The sequence below is a fragment of the Polypterus senegalus genome, chromosome 13 (assembly GCF_016835505.1).
Source record: "Polypterus senegalus isolate Bchr_013 chromosome 13, ASM1683550v1, whole genome shotgun sequence".
In the NCBI taxonomy this organism is placed as follows: domain Eukaryota; kingdom Metazoa; phylum Chordata; class Cladistia; order Polypteriformes; family Polypteridae; genus Polypterus; species Polypterus senegalus.
The window spans coordinates 66,077,722-66,098,526 of record NC_053166.1 but is presented as its reverse complement, the minus strand read 5'-3'; the positions used below and the strand labels follow the sequence as shown (position 1 = coordinate 66,098,526).

General features: G+C 37.0%; 1 protein-coding gene across 1 annotated transcript; it reads left to right on the top strand.

The window, feature by feature from the left end:
* Window positions 1–3,232: 3,232 nt before the first annotated feature.
* On the top strand, window positions 3,233–9,412 carry atox1 (antioxidant 1 copper chaperone). Its single transcript, XM_039774828.1, has 4 exons — window positions 3,233–3,343; window positions 3,691–3,766; window positions 5,095–5,243; window positions 8,925–9,412. The coding sequence occupies exons 1-3, from the start codon at window positions 3,338–3,340 to the stop codon at window positions 5,217–5,219; spliced, it is 207 nt and encodes a 68-aa protein (XP_039630762.1). The 5' UTR covers window positions 3,233–3,337; the 3' UTR covers window positions 5,220–5,243; window positions 8,925–9,412.
* Window positions 9,413–20,805: the final 11,393 nt, after the last annotated feature.

Genomic DNA, 20,805 nt, shown 5'->3' with positions numbered 1-20,805 from the left:
AGGACTTCTGGCACAAAGGGGTGGGTCCAAGAGGCTGACACCGTTAGTTGTTGTAAAGCCATCAATCTTCTAGTCTGTAGAGGAAGGAAGAGAAGAGACATACACAGTGCCCACCCCTGGAGTGGCAGGCTGTTACCATTATTGGAGCCGTAATTCTGTACCCTATGCACGCATGTGTGACACACTTTAAACCCTTATGCACTAAGAGGCTTTTGGGATTACTGCATATAAATTACATACTTTAAAATAAATGGCTATTCCTCCTTTATTGTAATAAAGGAGCTGCAAATGACCGATGTGTAGAGAGTACAACACCTCAGCCTTTCAAAAGAAAGTATTAATATGATTAAAATGTTTGTATACACCAATATCAACTAAATAAAGTGTAAAAAACGGGCACTTTATGGATTTCTTTCCAAAAAAACCTGGATTTTACAGTTTATAACCAAGACATTTTATGATGCACAACCCTGGAGTCAAGTTTCTTTTGTCCCCCAATTTGTCAGCTATCATTGTGCCAAGTTTAAATTGTATATCCCATAGCATTGCAAGGTTACACAATGACAGAGTAATATTTATGTGTATATGAATTTACAAAATAATGTTGAAATGCAACTGTTATTTAAGCAATTACTTTCTAATGCTTTTACTGGAGGGCATGTTACTGAAATAGCTGGTTCTAATTACCATCTACTTCCTGGGTCCTATCTTTTATAATGGTCACTCTTTTGATATAGAGTCCAAGCACTAAAAGTGAAATTATAAAAGAAAACAGTCAAATGTAAATCCAGGTTGAAATTTGTGGACAAAATACAGATTTCAAGTTGCAGTAATCTTTCTGTCTGCATAATGAGAGTAGGAAAAGACCTGTTAATTACGTGAAGAGTTTAATCAGAAGCATTATTTTTTTAAAATATTGTCCAAGTACAGACTTACAGTGGCAAGAAAAAGTATGTGAACCCTTCAGAACTAACTGTATTTGTGTAGGAATTTGTTTTAAATATGCAATTCATATAAGTTACAATAATGAACAAACAATCTGGTTTAACTAATTATGTTCAAATTATAGTTTTGTTCTCTTACATATTGAATACAGTGTTTAAATATTCACAGCGTAAGCTGGAAAAAGTAAGCACTTCCCTAGGCTAATGAGACTTCAACAAACGTTAGCTGGAGTCAGGAGTTGTCTAACCTGTAATCCAATCAATGAAACAAGTTTGGAAGTGTGATTTAGAGCTACACTCTTAAACGTAAAGATGCCATAGTGTCTCTTTTGAGCAATTCAATAGGTGAACCATTTTTGGTCCTCAAAAGACACATACACATGAAGGTTCCAGAAAGACCCTTTTATTTATTTAGATCTGTAACAGGTGCCATACAGTAAATAACCATGAACAGATGGTAATAGATTTGTGAAATACCAATGACTCATGCTTTTAAAAGGACACTAGCTGTATACACTACAACAGTATAAGTCCATTTTACCATACACTTTAAGATTTCAGGTTTTTCTCCATATTCAGAAGTTTTTCAAAGCACAAAGAATGAGCTTCATATCCAAAAAACACATCTCAGAATGAAATGGTGTTTTGTCGCGCAATGGGCCTATGAAAAACCACACAACCCAATAAAAAAACCATATAGTGATATTAAAGAATAATTATTTTTAAGAGTGTACATTGACCTATAAAACCACTCAAACATTTTGAGTTTGATATTCAAAGCAACATCTGATGATGTGAAGCTTGCCTTGCAGAAAAAGAGATCTCAGAAGATCTACCATCAGGAATTGTTGATTTGCATAAAGGTGGAAAGGGCTACAAGGTAATTTCAGAGAGTTTAAATATTCATTAATCCAGAGCCAGACAAATTGTGTATAAACAGAGATGATTTAGTACTGTGGCTACTTTTCCTAGAAGTTGGCACCCAACCAAGGTGACTCAAAAGGCAAAATGCAGAATGTTCAGTTCGGTAAAAAAGAGTCCTAGAGTAACAGCTAAAGTCTTGAAGGAATCACTGGAACGGGTCAGCATCTCTGTACCGTATGCAAAACATTGAACAATTCCGAACAATTGTCCATTGGAAGACACCAAGGAAAAAGCCATTGCTTTCTACAAAAACATTGTTTCATGCCTGAAGCTTTCCAAAGACCACCATGACATTCCAGAACTCTATTGGGAAAAGATTTTGTGGACTGATGAAACTATAGTTGAATTGTTTGGGAAGTATATGCAGCAATATGTATGGTATGAAAAAGGGCACTGCATAAAAACATGAAAACATCCCACAGGTGAAATACAGTGGAGGGAGCATCATGGTTTGGGTCTTCTTTGCTGACCTGGTGTCTGGACAGCTTTCCATCATTGAGGGGCAAATAAATTCCCAAGTTGATCAAGATACCCTACATATATATATATATATATATATATAATATACACACACAAATAGAAACAGACATGGCAATACATCCATAACTGAGAACATTTAAATTAGTAATGCTTGTATAGACAAATAAAATAATTCAACATGGGTCGGACATATATATTTAACAAACAAAAAAATGAAAATAAAGACCTGGAACTAAAAGATTGTCCATCTAATTTAAAGAAAAATCTTTTTCACGTTTAACACATGTTGAATGGAAATGACAAGTGAAAATGAAAACGTCCCTTGGCTTCAAATTCCGGTGTGTGCAGAATTTGCAAAAATCTTGGAACAGGATCAAGCTTGCAGTTTATCAAAGAGAACACATTTTAATGGCATACCACAGGATATCTGTCCGCCGCTGAAGCTCATTAGAAGTTTTGTGACGCAGCAGTACAGTAACACTAAACGTTTAGGTAAGGATGAGGCAGAATGGCTTAAAAAAAGAAAGAGAAAAGAAGTGCACCCAGCGTCCCTGCTGTGGTTGATCTCAAAAGTAAAAGCGCCTTCCACCGTACTCTGTCTTCCACAGAACAGCAAGAGTAAACTTTTTTTTTCTGTGAATTATAGTTTGCAGTAAACGATTTTGTTTTCATAACAGGCTCGAAATTAATGTCCTTAACAAACCGGTAAAATTGTAACCAAGACATTGTGTTTGTGTTTCTTTCGAAAACACCTCTCTGATCGTCCATTACTTAATTCGGAGACGGTGGTAACATGTTATGTTAACGCATATTTGTTGTATACAGTATAGCGTTCCTGCAGCCCTCCCGTCCAGTAGGTGGCAGAAACAGCAGTGAACTTGCCGGCAAACGCTAAAAGGGGAAGGCGAAAGGAAATTAAGGTTTGGGCTGTCATCTGATTCAGCGCTGACGAAGCTCTGGAATCGGCTGCATCGTACCTGCTCGGAGGAATGACGGTGAGTATTCATTTTCATGTCAAATATATTTGCATGGTTTGACAGGTGCCGAATTGCTTAATCTCTTTAAAACAATTGTACGCGTTACTAGAAAGAAATATCCCAAACTTTACTATCTTATATAATAATCGGAAGTTTAAATTAATTTCCTGTAGACCAGTTCAGCAGGTAAACAGTAGACTGTAGCCTTAAAGAAAAAGTAAGGACTTTGACTTAATTTTGTTTTAAGCAAATGTGATGATGTCAACGAAACGTTGGAGGAAGAGTTGTGTTTTTACAATGTCAATTCGGCGTTTTACGTGGCAGTGTAAGTACAAGGCATTTACGTTTACTTTTGTATTTGACAGAAGCACGAGTTTTTCGTTGACATGACCTGCGAGGGTTGTTCCGGTGCGGTCACGAGGGTCCTGAACAAATTAGGAGGTATGTCCTCTTTCAACACGGACTCGTACGATCTTGCATTTATTATTATTGGTACCCCTTATCTTTCATCTGAAGTGATCATGTAGAAAAAATACAAGGCTAAACTTTATTACTTTGTTTAATAAAACAGAAACGCGTTTCACGCCTATGTTAATCATCTTTCTGTCCCCGCCTATCCAATTAAAATTCACAGAGAGCTCAACTCCGCACCTTTGAGATGAAGCAGGAGACAGTTTTGTAAAGGCTGTTGTCCATCACTTCGTAATGCATATTTAGAGATATCAGTTAAGGTGCATGTCTTCAGAATGCTGGAGGAAAGCTGTAGTATCACAAACACACACACGGGGAGAACTCCACACTGATTTAATTTAAATCAGGTTTTCTAATGCCTTGATGCAACAGGCAGCTGCGGCTGAGACACCCACTACTAGAATTCAGTCAGATTTTAATGTTGTGTAATGTTACTTTTGTGTGCATTATTCAGTCAGCTGGGTCATTGTGTAATCCTCCTAGTCCTGAACAGGAAAGCAGGGTTCTGCTGGAGGCTATGCCCTCTGTTTGGTCTGTGTGAACCATAACATAATTAAAATATATTATAAACTGAAAGATGTAGCTGCTTAGAAAAGATGTATCAACCGCTCCTTATCTTTTTATTTGCATTTTCTTTTAGTACTGTAGGTCAATGTGTTCCATTAGTAACTAGTAATAGAATATTACCAGTATGCTGAAGCAAACAGAACAGTTGTACAAGTATTTCAAAGGACAAAACACCAGTGAGTTTAAAGGATATGTGCTATGTTGAATAGCTCACATTTTCTTTTTTCTCTTGATCATGTGATAATCAGGCTTTTCAGGCTGCATTTTAGTAGTTTTTCTTCAAGACTATCCTGTAAGCGTCACATGTTCATATTCAGATCATTAAATTAATAACAATTTACATGTCTTCAAAGACTCCATTTTGCTATTAATCTATAATGGTGTTCAGCTGTGCAAGTGGTGTTTTTTGTTTTTTTAAACATTGGTAAGAAGTATCATACCATAATGAGCGTTTTAAACACTATCCACACTGAAGAGTACCGTAAAATAAATATAGGCAAGAGGTTTTCATAAAGGGAGGCTAATGTATGTTGCTGGAAGACACCAAAACACACTTCACCTAAACCTCTGTGCCCACCCTTATTTATATTGTTTTTTAAACCCCCATTAAGTCATTGCAACTGTATATGCCTGTTTTAGAGTAAAACTGGTGTGTTTTACTTTCATTCTCTGCTTAATTTCTCTTCATGCTTTCAGATTTATTTATTTTCTTTTTCTTCGTGCCATTAAAGGTGTGCAGTTTGACATTGATCTTCCAAATAAGAAGGTTTTTATTGAGTCTGACCACAGTGTGGATCTTCTCCTTGAAACCCTGAAAAAAACTGGAAAAAATGCAAGCTATATCGGGACAAAATAGAAAGAGTGCAATGTAAAGAATGAGGTATGGTTCCTTAGACATTTTGTTGTTGTTTTAGTCACTGTATGATTGAAGAAGGAATTGACAAATTATACATTTTACATGCAGTTTATAATTATATTTTCAAAGTTCTAATGTGTAATTCGGTAATGTGTACCGAAGATTTGCATCTCAGCCAGGGTGATCGGTGATACCTTTCCCAAATGAGAAGTCATAGTAATGACCGTTTGTCTGCCAGGGCAATATATTCCTGTAGTACACTGGATGGCAGCATAGCTTTGGCATTTTTCCAGTTTGGTTTCCTGCAGGGCTGCATCAGAAATTTTAGAGCACTTCTGGAGGAATCTTTATGGATTTAAGTTCCCTGTCCCAAAGAGAATCTGTCTTGCCCAAAAGTGCTTGTGGGGTATTTTTCAGATGTGGTGAAGTACTGCCTGGTCTGGTTTTAAAAGAAACCTCTCCTCCTCAGCAGGTGGACTTGGGATTGGGAGAAAAGGTAGAAACAACAGTTCACCTGGAATACAAAAGGTGGAGTAGATCACCATTAAATATTTGTACTAAGGGGCAGTTTGAAAATAAAATAATTTTTGTTACCAAGGTCTAATCTCTTCAGTTGTGAATTGGGAAGGGGTAAAGTCCCAGTGTTGTCACACTTGTATAATTCGGAAACTGTTTTATCTATAGTTCTGTACGTGCAGTAAGTACTGGCAGACAGAAGTGCACTGGTTCTTTTACACATGGCCATATTAAGTATTGCAAGTATGAAATTAAAAAGAAACAGTAGAACTGATACACGAGTATGTGATTTATCCAGTCATGCATCAGTTTAATAAAATACATTTAGTTCAGGGTTTGTGGATTGTGCCAGTTCTTTGCTGGACGCACACTTTTACTTCACTGCTGAAGAAGGTTTCAAGATTGAAATAACCTAACATGCATACATGGGATATGGGAGGAAAACTGGAGTACCTTGAGAAAAATGCATACGTTCACAGGGAGAATTTGTTGTATTCACACAGAGCCAGACTTCTAAGCCTTCAGTATATGTTGCAAACTTGCTATGTCCTTCTTGGTTTAATTTAACTTTATTTTTGCAGTTACATAAGTGTACACTTAGTGTGTTAGCAGATTTTTTTGAAGGTTGATTTGTATTACTCATGACTATAATTATCCAGCTCTTCTTATTACTTCTAAGTAGATGTACACTTATTCGACGATTCCGTGATCAACAATTAATTGTCAACCATAACAACAGAAAGAAGTTTTTTCTGTCCTGGAAACTTTAGTAAATAATATTTTTTGTAGGATTTCCTACAATAATATGAAAAAGAATGTGCAGTTCTATAGTTTTCCATATCAGAATTTGACTAACAATCATCATTACCAAGTTTGAACAAGTTAGAAAAATTACTAATGAAGTTAAATTCAGGTATATTCAGGGACTGAGTTACCTGAAATAAAATTTGGAGCATTTTATTTATTTTATTTTTTTTTACTTCAGTATCATTTGCCACATTTTGGCAACAATTAAATATTTTTATAACCGTGAGTCTTATGCAAAATATCAGTGAGAACATTGTGTACTAAAGCATATAATTGCACTAAGTATGTGCTTTTAAACTTTTACTTTATAATATAATGTACAGTAGTTAAGAAATATAAACCAAATAGTCCTTCCGTGGCCCAACAGCTGTCATGAACAGCAGATTTCAATTCAAGTGATGTTAAAATGTGCGACTAACTGTAGTTCAGATTTTTAAACATAACATTTTCAAAAGAAGTGAGCCGCTAAAGTTTAGAGTCAGAAAAATATTAAATAATTGAGTTAAAAAAAAATATATATATATATATATATATATATATATATATATATATATATATATATATATATATATATATATATATATATAAACTTTGATAGCAAACAAACTAAAACAGTGGCATTTTCTGAAATTGTTATTGTGTAGTTACTATTTATGTCATGAACTGAAAAAATGTGTAAAAAAAAAACCACAAAAAAGTGATATTTGCAAATGTTTAGACATCCTGCTAAGTCAGTAGTTAGTCACACCTATCTCAGCTAAATCCTTCAGGTGCCTTGGAGTCAAATGGGGAGTTGCTTTGCCTTGCTGCACAGTATACAAGCTGTTTTATTTGTCAGCTTTCTTGGTCTTCTAGGTTTTGTCCTGACCACCGTATTTTCCCTTCACTGCCATTTATTTACCGACAGTTCAGATTGTGAGAATTGCTATGTGGAAGCACTTTGAAATTTTTCATAGCCTTCCAGTTTTGGGCATCAATTACTTTGATGTTCACATCCTCTGTCAGCTGCTTAGAAGAGCCAATGGTTGTTGAGTGATGTACAACATTTAAAGAGTCAAAAGAAATTATTAGGCTGTGGAATTGTCATTACTGACAATTCCTAATCACAATTCTTACACCTAAGAAGCTTAGCCAGACCAGACTAACAACCTAATGTGTTTTGAGACCTTACAACTGAAAGGAAGCCCAAATCTCATTAACATTTTTTGTAAAAATGACTCTTCTTTAGTTTATTAACTATCAAAGTAGTATTTAATGTTTCTTTTTTTTATACATTTTTTTTTACTTCAAATGTCAACACAACATAATTTGACCTGGGTTTTCAGACTTTTGCATGTATATATAATTTTAATTACTGTATATACTCGTTTAAGTTCTTCCGTACATAAGTCAGGGTTTGATTTTACTGCATAATTTCCAGTAATGTCGATCATATAAATCGAATGTGAAAAACTTACACTATTGGTCTAAAAGATTATGCTATGCTAACACCAACCTGAGAGAGTAACCATGGAGCACACTGACTTTTTTTTCTATGTATTGTGCCTATGTATAATACCCAAACTATTCCGAAGTGACTTTGCACTATTTTGTGTTTTTTGTATCTCACACCCTCACACACATTTATTGTAAGAGCATCCCTCATCTACGATGGGGCGTTTAATCAGAAGAAAATATAAAGCTGGTTTTAAGTTAAAAGTTGTTGAAATGGCAAAAGAAATTGGTAACTGTGTTGCTACAACAAAATGTGATGTGTCTGATAAACTGGTGTGAGATTGGAGGAAGCAAGAACATGTAAAAAAAAAAAAAACAAATAATTAAGTGTTGCATTTTTGAACAGGCTTACAAGTCAGGGTCTGGTTGTTCGGGTTTCAAGACCCGACTTATACGCAAGTATATATGGTACTATGAACTACATAATAAATATCAATGCTGCCCATTTACCGAGTCCATGTTATCATCTAGTTTAGGGTGATGCTAAGCCAAAACCTTTCTCAGGACTTTCAGGTACATGGCAGAAATGAATTCTGGATGGTTTGCCAGACTCTTGATAGGACTATACGGGCCAACTATCCTAAATTGCATATTTTAGAGATGGGAAAATAAAACCAGAGTAGCTGGACATACTTCTATATGGGAAAAAGGAGAGCCTGTAAACTATACACAAGGGGTTAATAGTTAAGGATTTTATTCTGGTCCCTTTAGCTGTGAAGACACAATGCTAACCTCTAAGTCATCTTACTGATGTAGAAGTTTTGTCATTCTTAAAAGTCTGTTCATAAAACATTGGGTTTAATAGAGAAGGCTTCATATTCATTTTGGCAAATTAATATTGTATCCATGTGTAAGTATGTGACATTTAATTTTTATCTTTACTTTCAGATGCTGTAATCCATAGAATTTGGAAGGACAATCTTGCTCATAATTTTTTAAATTGAAGGCTTCTTTAATAATCAGAAGTGCACACACCTACACTAATTGTATCCACAGTTGTGAGTTTTGCTTTCATATTTCTGTTTTGTTAAATTAAAAAAAAAAAAAAGTATTTAATCCTCTGTATCAGATGTTATCACAGGGACATATACTACATTGTCTTTTTTCTGGCAGAATAAAGTTCTCTGCAATTTCATTATGAAAGGACTCATTTGCAATGATTCAAACATTTGTGGATACTTAAGATATTATGACATTGCACATTTTTCTAGGCGAATGTGTTTAATTCCATCAGTTTGTGCACTTTCCTGTTTCTCTTTTTACATTTTCTTTTCTTGATCTCTTTATGGAAAACTGATATAACTCTTAACTTTCTTAGCCATTTATTTGTTCACTACTAAAATATTATTTGCTAAATAAATTTTTTAATCTCTGCATTCTGATCATTTTCTTTCCAAGATAGCCATATTCGTGTTTGTTTTATTAAGTTATATATTTTTCTATGCTTGAGTAAATGTAGTAATAATAGTAGTATTAACCATTCCAATTGTTCAGACCTGAAAGCAAAGAAAAATAAAAAAAAAAAGTTACAGATTAAATTAATTAGAAAGTCAAATCAATGTTTCCAGATTCTGACATTCCCTAGAGGGCGCTCCAGATCAAGCAATGATATTGTTTTCTTTATTTAAATATATTCAGGTATATAGTGGGGTTTTTGTTTGTTTTATTTTTTGTTTTTGTTTTGTTTTTTAAATCCCTTACAAATCATGTTTCTAGAATGTTTTTTGAATTTAATTTTGAGTTTTTGCTATTTTGTATTCACTGTGGTATAATAAGCTAAATGGGAAAACATTTACCGTTTTTTCTCTTTAATGGTGAGAAGACTTCAAAGAATAAGGGAAGCATAAACATTTATGTTTAGACTGCATGTATTCACAAAAATGTTTGTTTCCTTTATTGTAAAGTTTGCATTATCTGACAATCCTGGTTCTGTAAGTGAAATAAGCAGTACAAGCAATCAACATAACTTAAGAAAAAATGTTCAGTTAATTGATTCCATTCTTTAAACCAGGTTTTGACATATAGGTACTGTTGCTGTGGGATTCTGAATTGTTATTTATTCTTTCTTGCTGTGGTTCCAGTGGTAACTTGTGTAGTCTGGTATTAATGATACAGAACAGCAACCACAGGCAGGGAGAGGCCTCAGTGAAATTTCTATTTAGGATGTAGGGTTTTAATGAAACTTGAACTCCCTTCGTCTTTCAGTATCAGGCTGGAAATGGAAGACACTCCCTCCCCATAGAAAACAGGAGGAAAGATCTAAAATAAATGTTAATGTGCCAGTAAGAAGTATTACCCTGCTGGAGTTGGTTAACCAAATGCCAGAGAATGGAAACTTCCTGAATCTTCTAAAATGCAGAATGCAGACCAGCTTTGAAGTGTGCTATTACAGAACTGTTATTTAAAAACCTCAGTTTAAATCCATTAGGATCTGTATATGGAATTCTTGACTATATTTTGATGCTAGATAATGAATGCTCATTTTGTTGCAATCTTAAAATTCAAACATTCTTATTGTAACTGTCAGAATAGATAACAACATCTTTGAAGTGCTGTGGGGAGCTGAAGATTTACCTAGAAGCAGAACAAATCAAAATAGCTTGAACAACATTAATGGTTACTATTTTTATAGGAATCAAAAACCTTCTACTCAAAAGTAGTGGTCTAAATTGCATGGACCTCATCATGGCTGGATGTGTTATGTTTGCATTCCTGTTAAATGTAACAGGTACCACTAACAAGGCTAATCTAATGTCCTCTCTCAGTATTAAAAGGTAAGTGCCAGATCACAGCAATCTCACAGTGCTTATTCTGTCATTACAAAACGCTCTGTGTCCTGATAAGGCATTCACCAGCCTTATGTTGAATGAAGTGGATTTGTGAGTTGTGGTAGTACTGTGGCATTATGATTAGTGTGCTACGACACAGATCCAGAATCCTGGGTTTGAATGTTTTGTAAGGTAGATGTCTGTGTGAATGGGTGTTAGGTAATTCAATAACTGGCTTTAAGTGAGTGTTAGTTAAAGGTCCTGCTATGGACTGCCGAGTCTTCTGGGGTCAGTTCCTACCTTGTGTCCTACGCTGCAAGGATAACCTTTGTCTTTATGGGACCCTGAAATGAATTAAACAATATGAGAGTGTTGAGAATAAAAAGGGCCCATTATTGGTCATGGTGTAGCTAGAAGGTCATTCACATATTTCTTCAGACATGTTGGCTATAACAGTGTAAGTGACTTGAGTGTGTACTCTGGTAAAATGATAACATGTCCTGGTTTGGCATCTGCCTTCAACCTAATGTTACCAACACAGGTTATATCTAGAAAGAATATGTTTTTTTTGCCTGACAATTCAGTTTACAAAGTCATTATTTTTAAAGCAGTCTAGACCAGGACAAGCCATTCAACCAAAAAAAAGTTGACAGTCTTATCCACTTAATTCTTCCAAAATTACACCAAGCCGACTTTTAAAGGTCTCTAATGTTCTACTGTCATATTATCTGGTGACTTATTCTACATGTCTGTGATTCTCTCTGTGTTGAAAAACTTCGTAATGTTTGTGTGAATTTTAGCCTTAACACGTTTCCAAATGTTCCTCCATGTTCTTGTTGAACTTATTTCAAATTCTTGATGCCCCATACTAATTCCCTTTATACTTTTAAACACTTCAATCGTGTTCCCTCTTAATTTCCTTTTGCTTAAACTGAAAAGGCTCACCTTTTAATTTTTCCTCATAATTCATCCCTTGTTGTCCTGGAATCGGCCCAGTCGCTCCTCTCTTGACTTTTTCCAGTGTTGCTATGTCCTTTTTGTAGCCAGGAGCCCAAAACTGTACCCAGTACTCCGGCTGAGGCCTCACCAGTGCATTATAAAGCTTGAGCAGAACCTCCTTGGACTTGTACTCTACTCATTATGCTGCATAATCTAACATTCTGTTAGCCTTCTTAACAGTTTCTGAACACTGTCTGGTAGCAGTGGGTCAACTGTGACTCCTTAGTTCTTTTTATAAGGGGTACTTTAAATTTTAGAAGCTCCCATTGTGTATATAAACCTAACACTTTTACTGCCTAAGTGTAATCCTTTACATTTACTTACATTAAATTTCATTAGTAACACATCTGCCCAAGTCTGTATGCTGTGCAAGTCCCTCTGTTATGATTCAGTTTCTGCATTATTTGCCAATCCACCCAGCTTGATATAACCTGAACACTTAAACAACATGGTATTTATATTCTTATCTAAATCATTTATATATACTAAAAATAGCACTGACCCCTGTGGGACATCACTCTTAAAATTACCCAATTCTGAGGTATGTTTATGACAACAAAAGTAAACTGGAAGTAGTAAATTTTATCACAGATTCTTGGCACTTTTTTCCAGAAGTAAAAATCTATTCCTGTTGGTGAATTATTCACAAAAATAAGAAGGCAAAAAAGCATGAATCTTCACACGTGGCAATAGCTGCTTAGCACATTCCTAACATACTAAAATGCTTTAAAAATGCATGTATCTGGGATATGAAAATAAAATGAAAACAATGTGTTAACAGTCTCTGTTGTTCCTCCACAGTAATCTCAGTGCCTTGAAACCATGACAGATGGTAGAAAAAATCGCAATAGAGCATCTTAATGTGCGATTACAATACAAATAAGCCCAACATTTTCAGTTCACAGCAAACTAATAGAGCACCCCATCACACCCCCTTACATTGCTCCAACTGTGCTTCAAGTTATGGCTTGTATGTAAGATATGAACACCCCAAACGAAGACCACTTGCAGCCTAAGAGGAAAAGAAAAAGCATTAATGATCACCTGTTTCTGAAGTGTATGACATTTCCAAATCCAAGTTTGTCACTGTTCTGCAGCTGAAAATAAAGTGAGGCTATAATTAGAGCTGTATAGTATTAACAATGGAAATGTTGACTAGCAAACCAAATATTGTATGGATGAATAGCTCTTACACTATATGGACAAAAGTATTGGGACGCCTGGCCATTACATCAACAGGGACTTTAATGACGTTAAATTCAAATACATAGACTTCAATATGGAGATGGTGCCCCCTTTGCATCTATAACAGATTACATTGTTCTTGGAAGGCTATCCACAAGGTTTTGGAGTTTTTTTGTGGGAATTTGTGCACATACTCTGTAGAGCATTTTTGAGGTCAGACGCTGATGCTGGATGAGAAGGCCTGGCTCGCAATTTCTGTTCCAGTTCATCCCAAAGGTGTTCGATGGGGTTGAGGTCAGGGATCTGTGTGCACCAGTCTAGTTCTTTCACCCAAAAAAATCATCCAACTATGTCTTTATGGGCCTTGCTTTGTGCACTGGAGGACAGTCATGCTGAAATAGAAAAGGGCCTTTCCCAAACTGTTTTCACAAAGTTGGAAGCATAGCATTGTCCAAAATGTCTTGGTATACTGAAGCATTAAGGTTGCCCTTCACTGGGAGTAAAGGGCCTAGCCCAAACCCTGAAAAACAGACCCACACCATTATCCCTCCTTCACCGAACTTCACGGTTGTCACAGTGCAGTCAGGCAGCTAATGTTCTCCCAGCATCCACCAAACCCAGACTCGCCCATTTGACTGCCAAACAGCAACGTGTGATTCATCACTCCATAGAACACGTTTCCACTGCCCCACAGTCCATTTGTGCCCAATCATTCTGTAGAGCATTTATGAAGTGAGGCACTGATACTGAATGAGAAGGCCTGGCTCGCAATTTCTGTTCCAGAAACATGCAAAGGAGTTTGATGGGATGTTCAGTGGGGTTGGCAGTGTGCTTTACACCACTCCATCTGATGTTTGGCATTGGACTTGGTAATGTGAGGTTTTCGTGCAGCTTCGCGGCCATGGAAATCCATTCCATGAAGTTCCTGTGCTTACACTGGAACTCTTTTTAGCAATAGAATCAGCAGAGCATTGTCGACTTTTACGCACCATGCACCTTAGCAGTTGTTGACCCCACTCTGTGACTGCTGTTGCTTCTAAACACTTCCACTTTCCAATAAAAAAAAACTTACAGTTGATCGTGGAATATCCAGCAGGGATGAAATTTCACCAACCACCTTTTTTGCAAAGTTGGCATCCTATCACAGTATCACACTTGAAGTCACTGAGCTCTTCAAACCGACCCATTTCATTTCACAAATGTTTCTTAAATGGAGACCCATGACTTGGTGCTTGATTTTATACACCTATGGGAATGAATGTGATTGAAACACCATGACAATAATTAAAAGGTGTGTTCCAGTACTTTGGTGCCACCATACATAAACTATATGGACAAAAGTGCAGCAGAAGCTGCATCACACATCAAGCAGCCAGGGTTGAAATTTTGTACCCAGTCGTCGTCTCTGTAAAATTTGCACATTTTCCTAGTGTTTTTGTTTTTGTTTCCACATCCTCAAAGACATGTACGTTTGGTGATTGCAAATTGATGTGGGTGGATTTGTGTTTGATTGAATATAAAATGACATTTATTTGTCTAAATCCTGAGAACAATCTTGTCATTAGAGCTCAACTCCCTTAAAAAATAATACCGCCTTCAGCTTTAATAATAATTCTTTGTATTTATATAGTGCTTTTCTCACTACTCAAAGCACTCAGCAATTGCAGGTTAAGGGCCTTGCTCATGGGCCCAACAGACCAGAGTCCCTATTTATTGGCTTTTACTAGAATCGAACCAGCAACCTTCCAATTGCCAGTGCAGATCTCAAGCCTCAGAACCACCACTTTCAAAAAATGCACTGCAGAAAAACACATCCCTGGGGGATGAAAGTTTGCCTTGTAGGGAGAAAGGCAGTGAGGTGAAGAGCACAGCTGGGCTTTTTTGAAAACATTGGAATCTCTCCAATACATACAGCAGAGGTGTCCAATCTACAGCACGCAGGCCAACTGCAGCCTGTGGTCCATTTTTAATTGGCCCACAGCAAATTCTAAAAATATAATGAAATATGGCCCACTGTGGTATAGCGGTCCACAGCTCCTGTCAGAGGCCAGTTTTAAATAAATAATCGCCACACTTGCAGCTTAGTGAGGGGACATGGTGGTTGTGTGGCTGAAGCGGTTCCCGAGATGATTCGTGATGTGGGCATTTCTCACCTAAGTGCACAGCTGAAAAACCATCCGCATAAGTGATTGTTCTCGGCGCTGCTTATTTGCCACAACTGCCATGTCCTCTTAATAAATAGAAGTGCGAGGCGGTTACGAGGGGAAGAAGAAGGGAAAGAAAGAAACGGAGGTTGCAGGAGGAAGCAGAAAGCAGGAAGCAGTGGAGAGAGAGAGAGAGAGAAAAAGCCAGTGTGGGATAGTGAGCGAGTGAGTGCAGGCTCGCATGTGGCTGAACAGGGAGCCTGAGTGTTGGGCCAACACCTGGGGAATAGTCGTAGTGGTCACTCCCACTGAGTTTATAGCGAAGAGTTGGAGTGACTGGAAGGCGGATTTCTCTCCGCGAAAGGCAACCGGGAGTCGGGACTTAGGGTGTGTATTCCCCATCATGGGCGCCCTGGTCGCTGTGGAACCCAAGTCACCGTCAGGAGGAGCCTACCGAAGCCAGGGGTTGGTGAGGCGATCCGATCAGCTGAAGTAGGTAGAGGGAAGGTCCGCTACATGTAGGGCGACTTCCCTATTGAGAAGCCCAGATGGGAGAAGCAGGGGAGCCGCCTGGTAAAAAGAAGACACCGGGCTTTGTGTTGTGGTTTTAAAAGATTGCTTTCATGTGTTATTTTAACCTCATCGTTTTAAAGATTTTTTCTAATGGATTTTAACCTCCACTTTTCACTCTGTTTTTATGGATTATTTATTTAATGAAGAAATGAAGCACTGCACTTTTATTTGAGCATTTGTTTTTGTTGATTGTTGTTTTAATAAAAGCACTTGGCACTTTTGTACACCATCCCCTTGCTATGTTGTGCCTCACTGCCTAGCTCATCGGTGACATTACCAATGGTGTCGGGTTCAGGGCTTCCGTAAAGATGGATGGGAGCATGCAACAAACCCGCATCATCACACCCACACACAAAACATATTTTTAACAGTATTGTACTTCTTAGGTTTAAAACAAAACAAAAAGCAGAGCTACTGTCTTGATCAAGGCAGTGCCTTCACAAGCAAGCATGACCAAAGAACAATTTTGCTACAGGTGACCAAAAATGGCAGAACCAAAGAAACGCACAATAGCAAGTGAGTGCAGAAAGTTTCAGACACAATTTGAAAATTAATATTTCTTCCTAGAACTTAAGGGCAAGTGTGACTCTTTGATTTGAAATGAAACTATTGCAGCGATGAAAGAGTATAATGTGTGTCAACATTACGAAACCAAATGTCCGACCTACACGTTCTATGCCGAGGGAGAACAGAAAGTTAAGTAAATGGCAGCTAGTCTGCTAGCTCAACAACAGTATTTTTTCTTTGCTAACAAAACACAAGAAAATGCCACATTAGCTAGTTACGAGGTAGTGCAACTCACTGCCTGTCACAGGAAACCTTTCTCAGATGGTGACTTCATAAAACTGCCTCACTAAAGTCGCAGGAATAATGTGCCCGGAGAAAATACAGGAAATCAACAACATTCACTTGTCCAGAAACGCATTTGTGCGGCGAATTGAAGATTTGTCAGCTAACTTAAAACAGCAAGGGTCAGATAAAGTTTGTGGTTTTGATTTTTACTTGATTGCATGTGATGAGAGCACTTTGTAATACAATAAATGAAAACCCATTAATGGGCAGCTGTGATGATCTTTTTTCTTTAAGCATATTCAGTTGTATAATTTACCGATATTTGATTGATTTTGCTAGCTTAATACACAGGAGGTGAGGCAATATACCTCACTTCTATTGGGTGGCCCAGCCCTTCGTATATTTTCTGTATATGGCCCCCAATGAAAAAAGTTTGGACACCCCTGACATACAGTATATATATATATATATATATATATATATTTTTTTTTTATTTTTCCCTGAAAATGACATGGATATACTGTGTGTTCAATCTCAAGAGAGGCACGAACAACTCCAAAACATTCTTGGCTTGAAAATAAATGGCATAGTACCTTTTTAAAAAATATTAATTTATAAACAGTTTCTCCTAGCAAATTAATGTGTACCGTGATTTTTTTTCAACTTAAAAAATACCAAAATTATTATTTGAAAAGAGAAGGTGCATTGATGCTTCCAAGTACCCTTCCCTTTATCACAATGTACAAATCTGGCACCACTGCAGACACCATCAGATTGAGGAGGGACTGCACAAACCTTCCTCTTCTCTCATCTTTCCTATACCTTTTTTTTCAAGCTTAGGATGTAAACATATGAAATCCTTGTCTTGTTTTGTTGATTTTTTTCTTATTTTTGGCTCAGAGCTCAAGGAGATGGTAGTAATAAGTGATGATTATAAGCAGCTTCTGCCACAATACAGAATGACGCTTCAGACTTTTCAGACTCAAGGCAGTTTTCACAAAATTTGAAGCATTTTTTCCAAACTGAAATCCTGTTCTGTACTTTGATGCAGTCATTGATTGTAAATCATGCTTGCCTCATTCATACATTTTACTTTTTTAAACTGATTTCACACAACTATTATTTTAGGAATTCATGCAATAAAAACACAGATGGAAACAATTTTGTGTTGCATCACCTGTGCATGCAGTGAGAGTGCAGCCACTTCAGAGAAAGTTACGATCTACTGAACTTAGACAAATTGCATTAACAATTAAGATAAGTTTTTTTTCAGTATGCTTTACCTTAATTATTTTGTCAAAGTAATCGCATATAAAAATGAAGATTTAAAAGAATTAAAGTTTACTAAATGAATTGACTTTGTAATATCCAAGCACATTTGCAATTGATTTAGCTCAGAGGTGAGTCTGAGTGTCTGGGCAAGATCCAGGCCTTTAATGACCTCTTAGGCACAGCCATCAGCAGTGTGTCTGTCAGTAGAGAATGTGCTGACTTTTTCGAGAGGGTTACTGACCTCAGCAGTGACATTCATGCATCTGGTGATTCTTTCTGTGAAGTCAGTAGACAGATTCGGAGATCATGGGGAGTCATGAGGTCACTGGAAAGGGATGTGTTGTACTCCCGACATCTTTGCCAAAGGAAGAAGGTCCAAGTCTTTACAGTCTTGGTGCTCCCTGTTTTGCTATATGGTTGCGAGACACAGACACTATCCTGTGATCTGAGACTGGACTCCTTCGGTACTGTGTCTCTTCGGACTTTGTGTTGAATGAGCAGTTGCACATGGAGTCCCGAATGAGGCACATTTCCTGCATTGTGAGAGAGCCTCAGCTACAGCACTGCTGCCATGTGATGCGATTCCCCGGGGGTGATCCAGATCACAGTATTCTCATTGTTGAGGACCCAAGTGACTGGACCAGGCCAAGGGGACACCCACATAACACCTGGCTGCAGCAGATAGTGAGATGTTTGTGGAAAGTGGGACTGGACCACGTGCCTGCCCTTTGCCAACCAGGATCCTGTTTCGTTGTGTGGTGGGTCTGGCAATGCTGTGTACTAGTGCATGCTCCCCAACCTGACTCTAACCTGGTGAGCAATGCCAGACCTGGAGGGCCGCAGTGGCTGCACATGTACATTTCCTACCGAGCTTCAATAATGAGAAGGTCACTTATTGCTGATGAAGCTCTTATTATTCAAGCAACATATGTATGCTTAATTTTAGTTATCTCACTTATTGCAGTGCCTTGTCCTTAATTGCTTATTTTAGTGTTAAACGGTTGTTTTAATTGCTTATTAGCATTATGATGTAAATGACCATGGAGCCAGCAGTTTTCCATCTAACTTCTGTCCATTTATAACTGTATGTATTCATCATAAATTATCTGATCTAATGACATATTCAGACGGAAACTGAAGAGAAAGAAAATAGTTAAGGACTGAAAATTACTCATCTGCTAGAAATCATTAGGATGGTATGCTTGGAAAGGAAAAAAAAATCTACAATACAAGAATGACCTGACTTGGCAGAGTTAAAAAACTAGGAAGCCATGAAATTAAATAAGATCCCTTACTGGCAAGGACTGGTTTCTAATTAAGCAACTGGGTTGGAATTAAAACCTGCAGCCACTGTTGCCCTCCAGGACTGCTGTTGCTCAACCCTGTTTTAAACTCTTCCTATCTGCAAAGTACCCTCGCTTTCCAGTGTTAGTATTTTCTGTTTTTAAGTTGATAAATAATAAGTACTAATAAAATGAAGGTTGCAGATCTATAATGTAGATTGTCCAAATCTGGAAATGAATGTTGTGCCTTCTTTCAAGAGATTTTCATAGTAGCAAAAACTATCTTAAAACAAATCAAAAATGTTGTGTGGCTATATAATGCATTAAATTTTGACTCCTTGATCCTAAATTGGATTAAGCTGGTTAAATAAAGGCTGGTTAAAATTTGAGGAAAACGTGAGAGCAGGAAATGTTTATGTTCAGAAATATCATCATCTTTCTCATTCTACTTTTTTGGTTAAAGCTGGTGGCACACTACATGACTTTCAGCCAGAGAGCATGTCAAACATAACAACTGCATTTGCACCTTAAAAGTGTGAGATTACATGACTAGGAATTGCAGAGGATGACACAACTGATGGCTTTTCAGCACAGTTTCATATTTTCAAAGCATCACACGTTCTTTGCATTTTGACAGCTGTCTGACAATGGAGGTGGCTTAACAAGTGTTTTCCAAGTATAGTGAGTTCAGCCTCAGCCTCAGTCTCTGTCCATCTTTTTCTGTTTGCCATACCATCTTGGTGCAGTATTAGACATACAAGCTTCTCATCTGGTAACATTTCCTTTTTTTCTTTGCCTTTGCATTTTATGCTTTATACTTTAGGCTGAGTCTGCATTCTTTGTAAACTCTCAAACACACAGCAGTCCGCCCCTTGACTTAAGACAAAGAGTTTACAAACATGTTTGATTTTCTGATGGTTAATCACAGACTGTATTGAGTGAGTCAGTGGGGATGTCACACCCTATGTTGTTAAGATATTGTGACTAAAGGTCAGGACTGAAAATTGCCCAAAATGTTATATAGTATGACAAGGACTTAAGGGCTGCAATGGAATCTTGGCTGGGTTGGACTAACATGGGGCTGCCAACTCTCTTTTTTCTGGAAATGAGAACTTTTGAGGACGCCTTTCCTGGATTCCCTATGATCGAATAACACTCCTTTATACTGTCTTATGTTTTTTTTTAAATGATATAAACCTTTAGTAGCAGTTTATCACTATATTTATGATATGATGGCCACAATCACAGTCACTGGCAAACTAATAACCCATTAAATATTTTGAATATTTCAAGCCTCATAAATTAGCAGACTTAATGCCATCCATTCTTTTTAGATAGCTTTGCTGTTGTAAACCTGTAAAAAATGATACACATGGTAAATTCACTTCTAGTAAAATAAAAATAATTTTACTCTTTTCAATTTAGTTTATTTGCATTTATCTACATTCTTTTATATTTTTCCATTGAAGCTATTTTTCTCTGTAAATCTGGGTTCTTGGATAAATATGAAATCTTTGCATAGCATGCTACTGAAATTGAATCTTGTGAGCATTAGCCTCTTAATTGAAACTTTTCTACCCTTTCGAAAACAAGGATATTTGTTGGTCAAGCAGTCTGTGAACTTGCATTTTCTTTTCAGGATAATGGATGTTCATGAATTTATATAAATGAAAAAATTATGAAAAATATTATTAAATTACTTGAAGAAGTGACTTATTAGTTGATTAACTGATAACTAAAAAGATAAGGCATT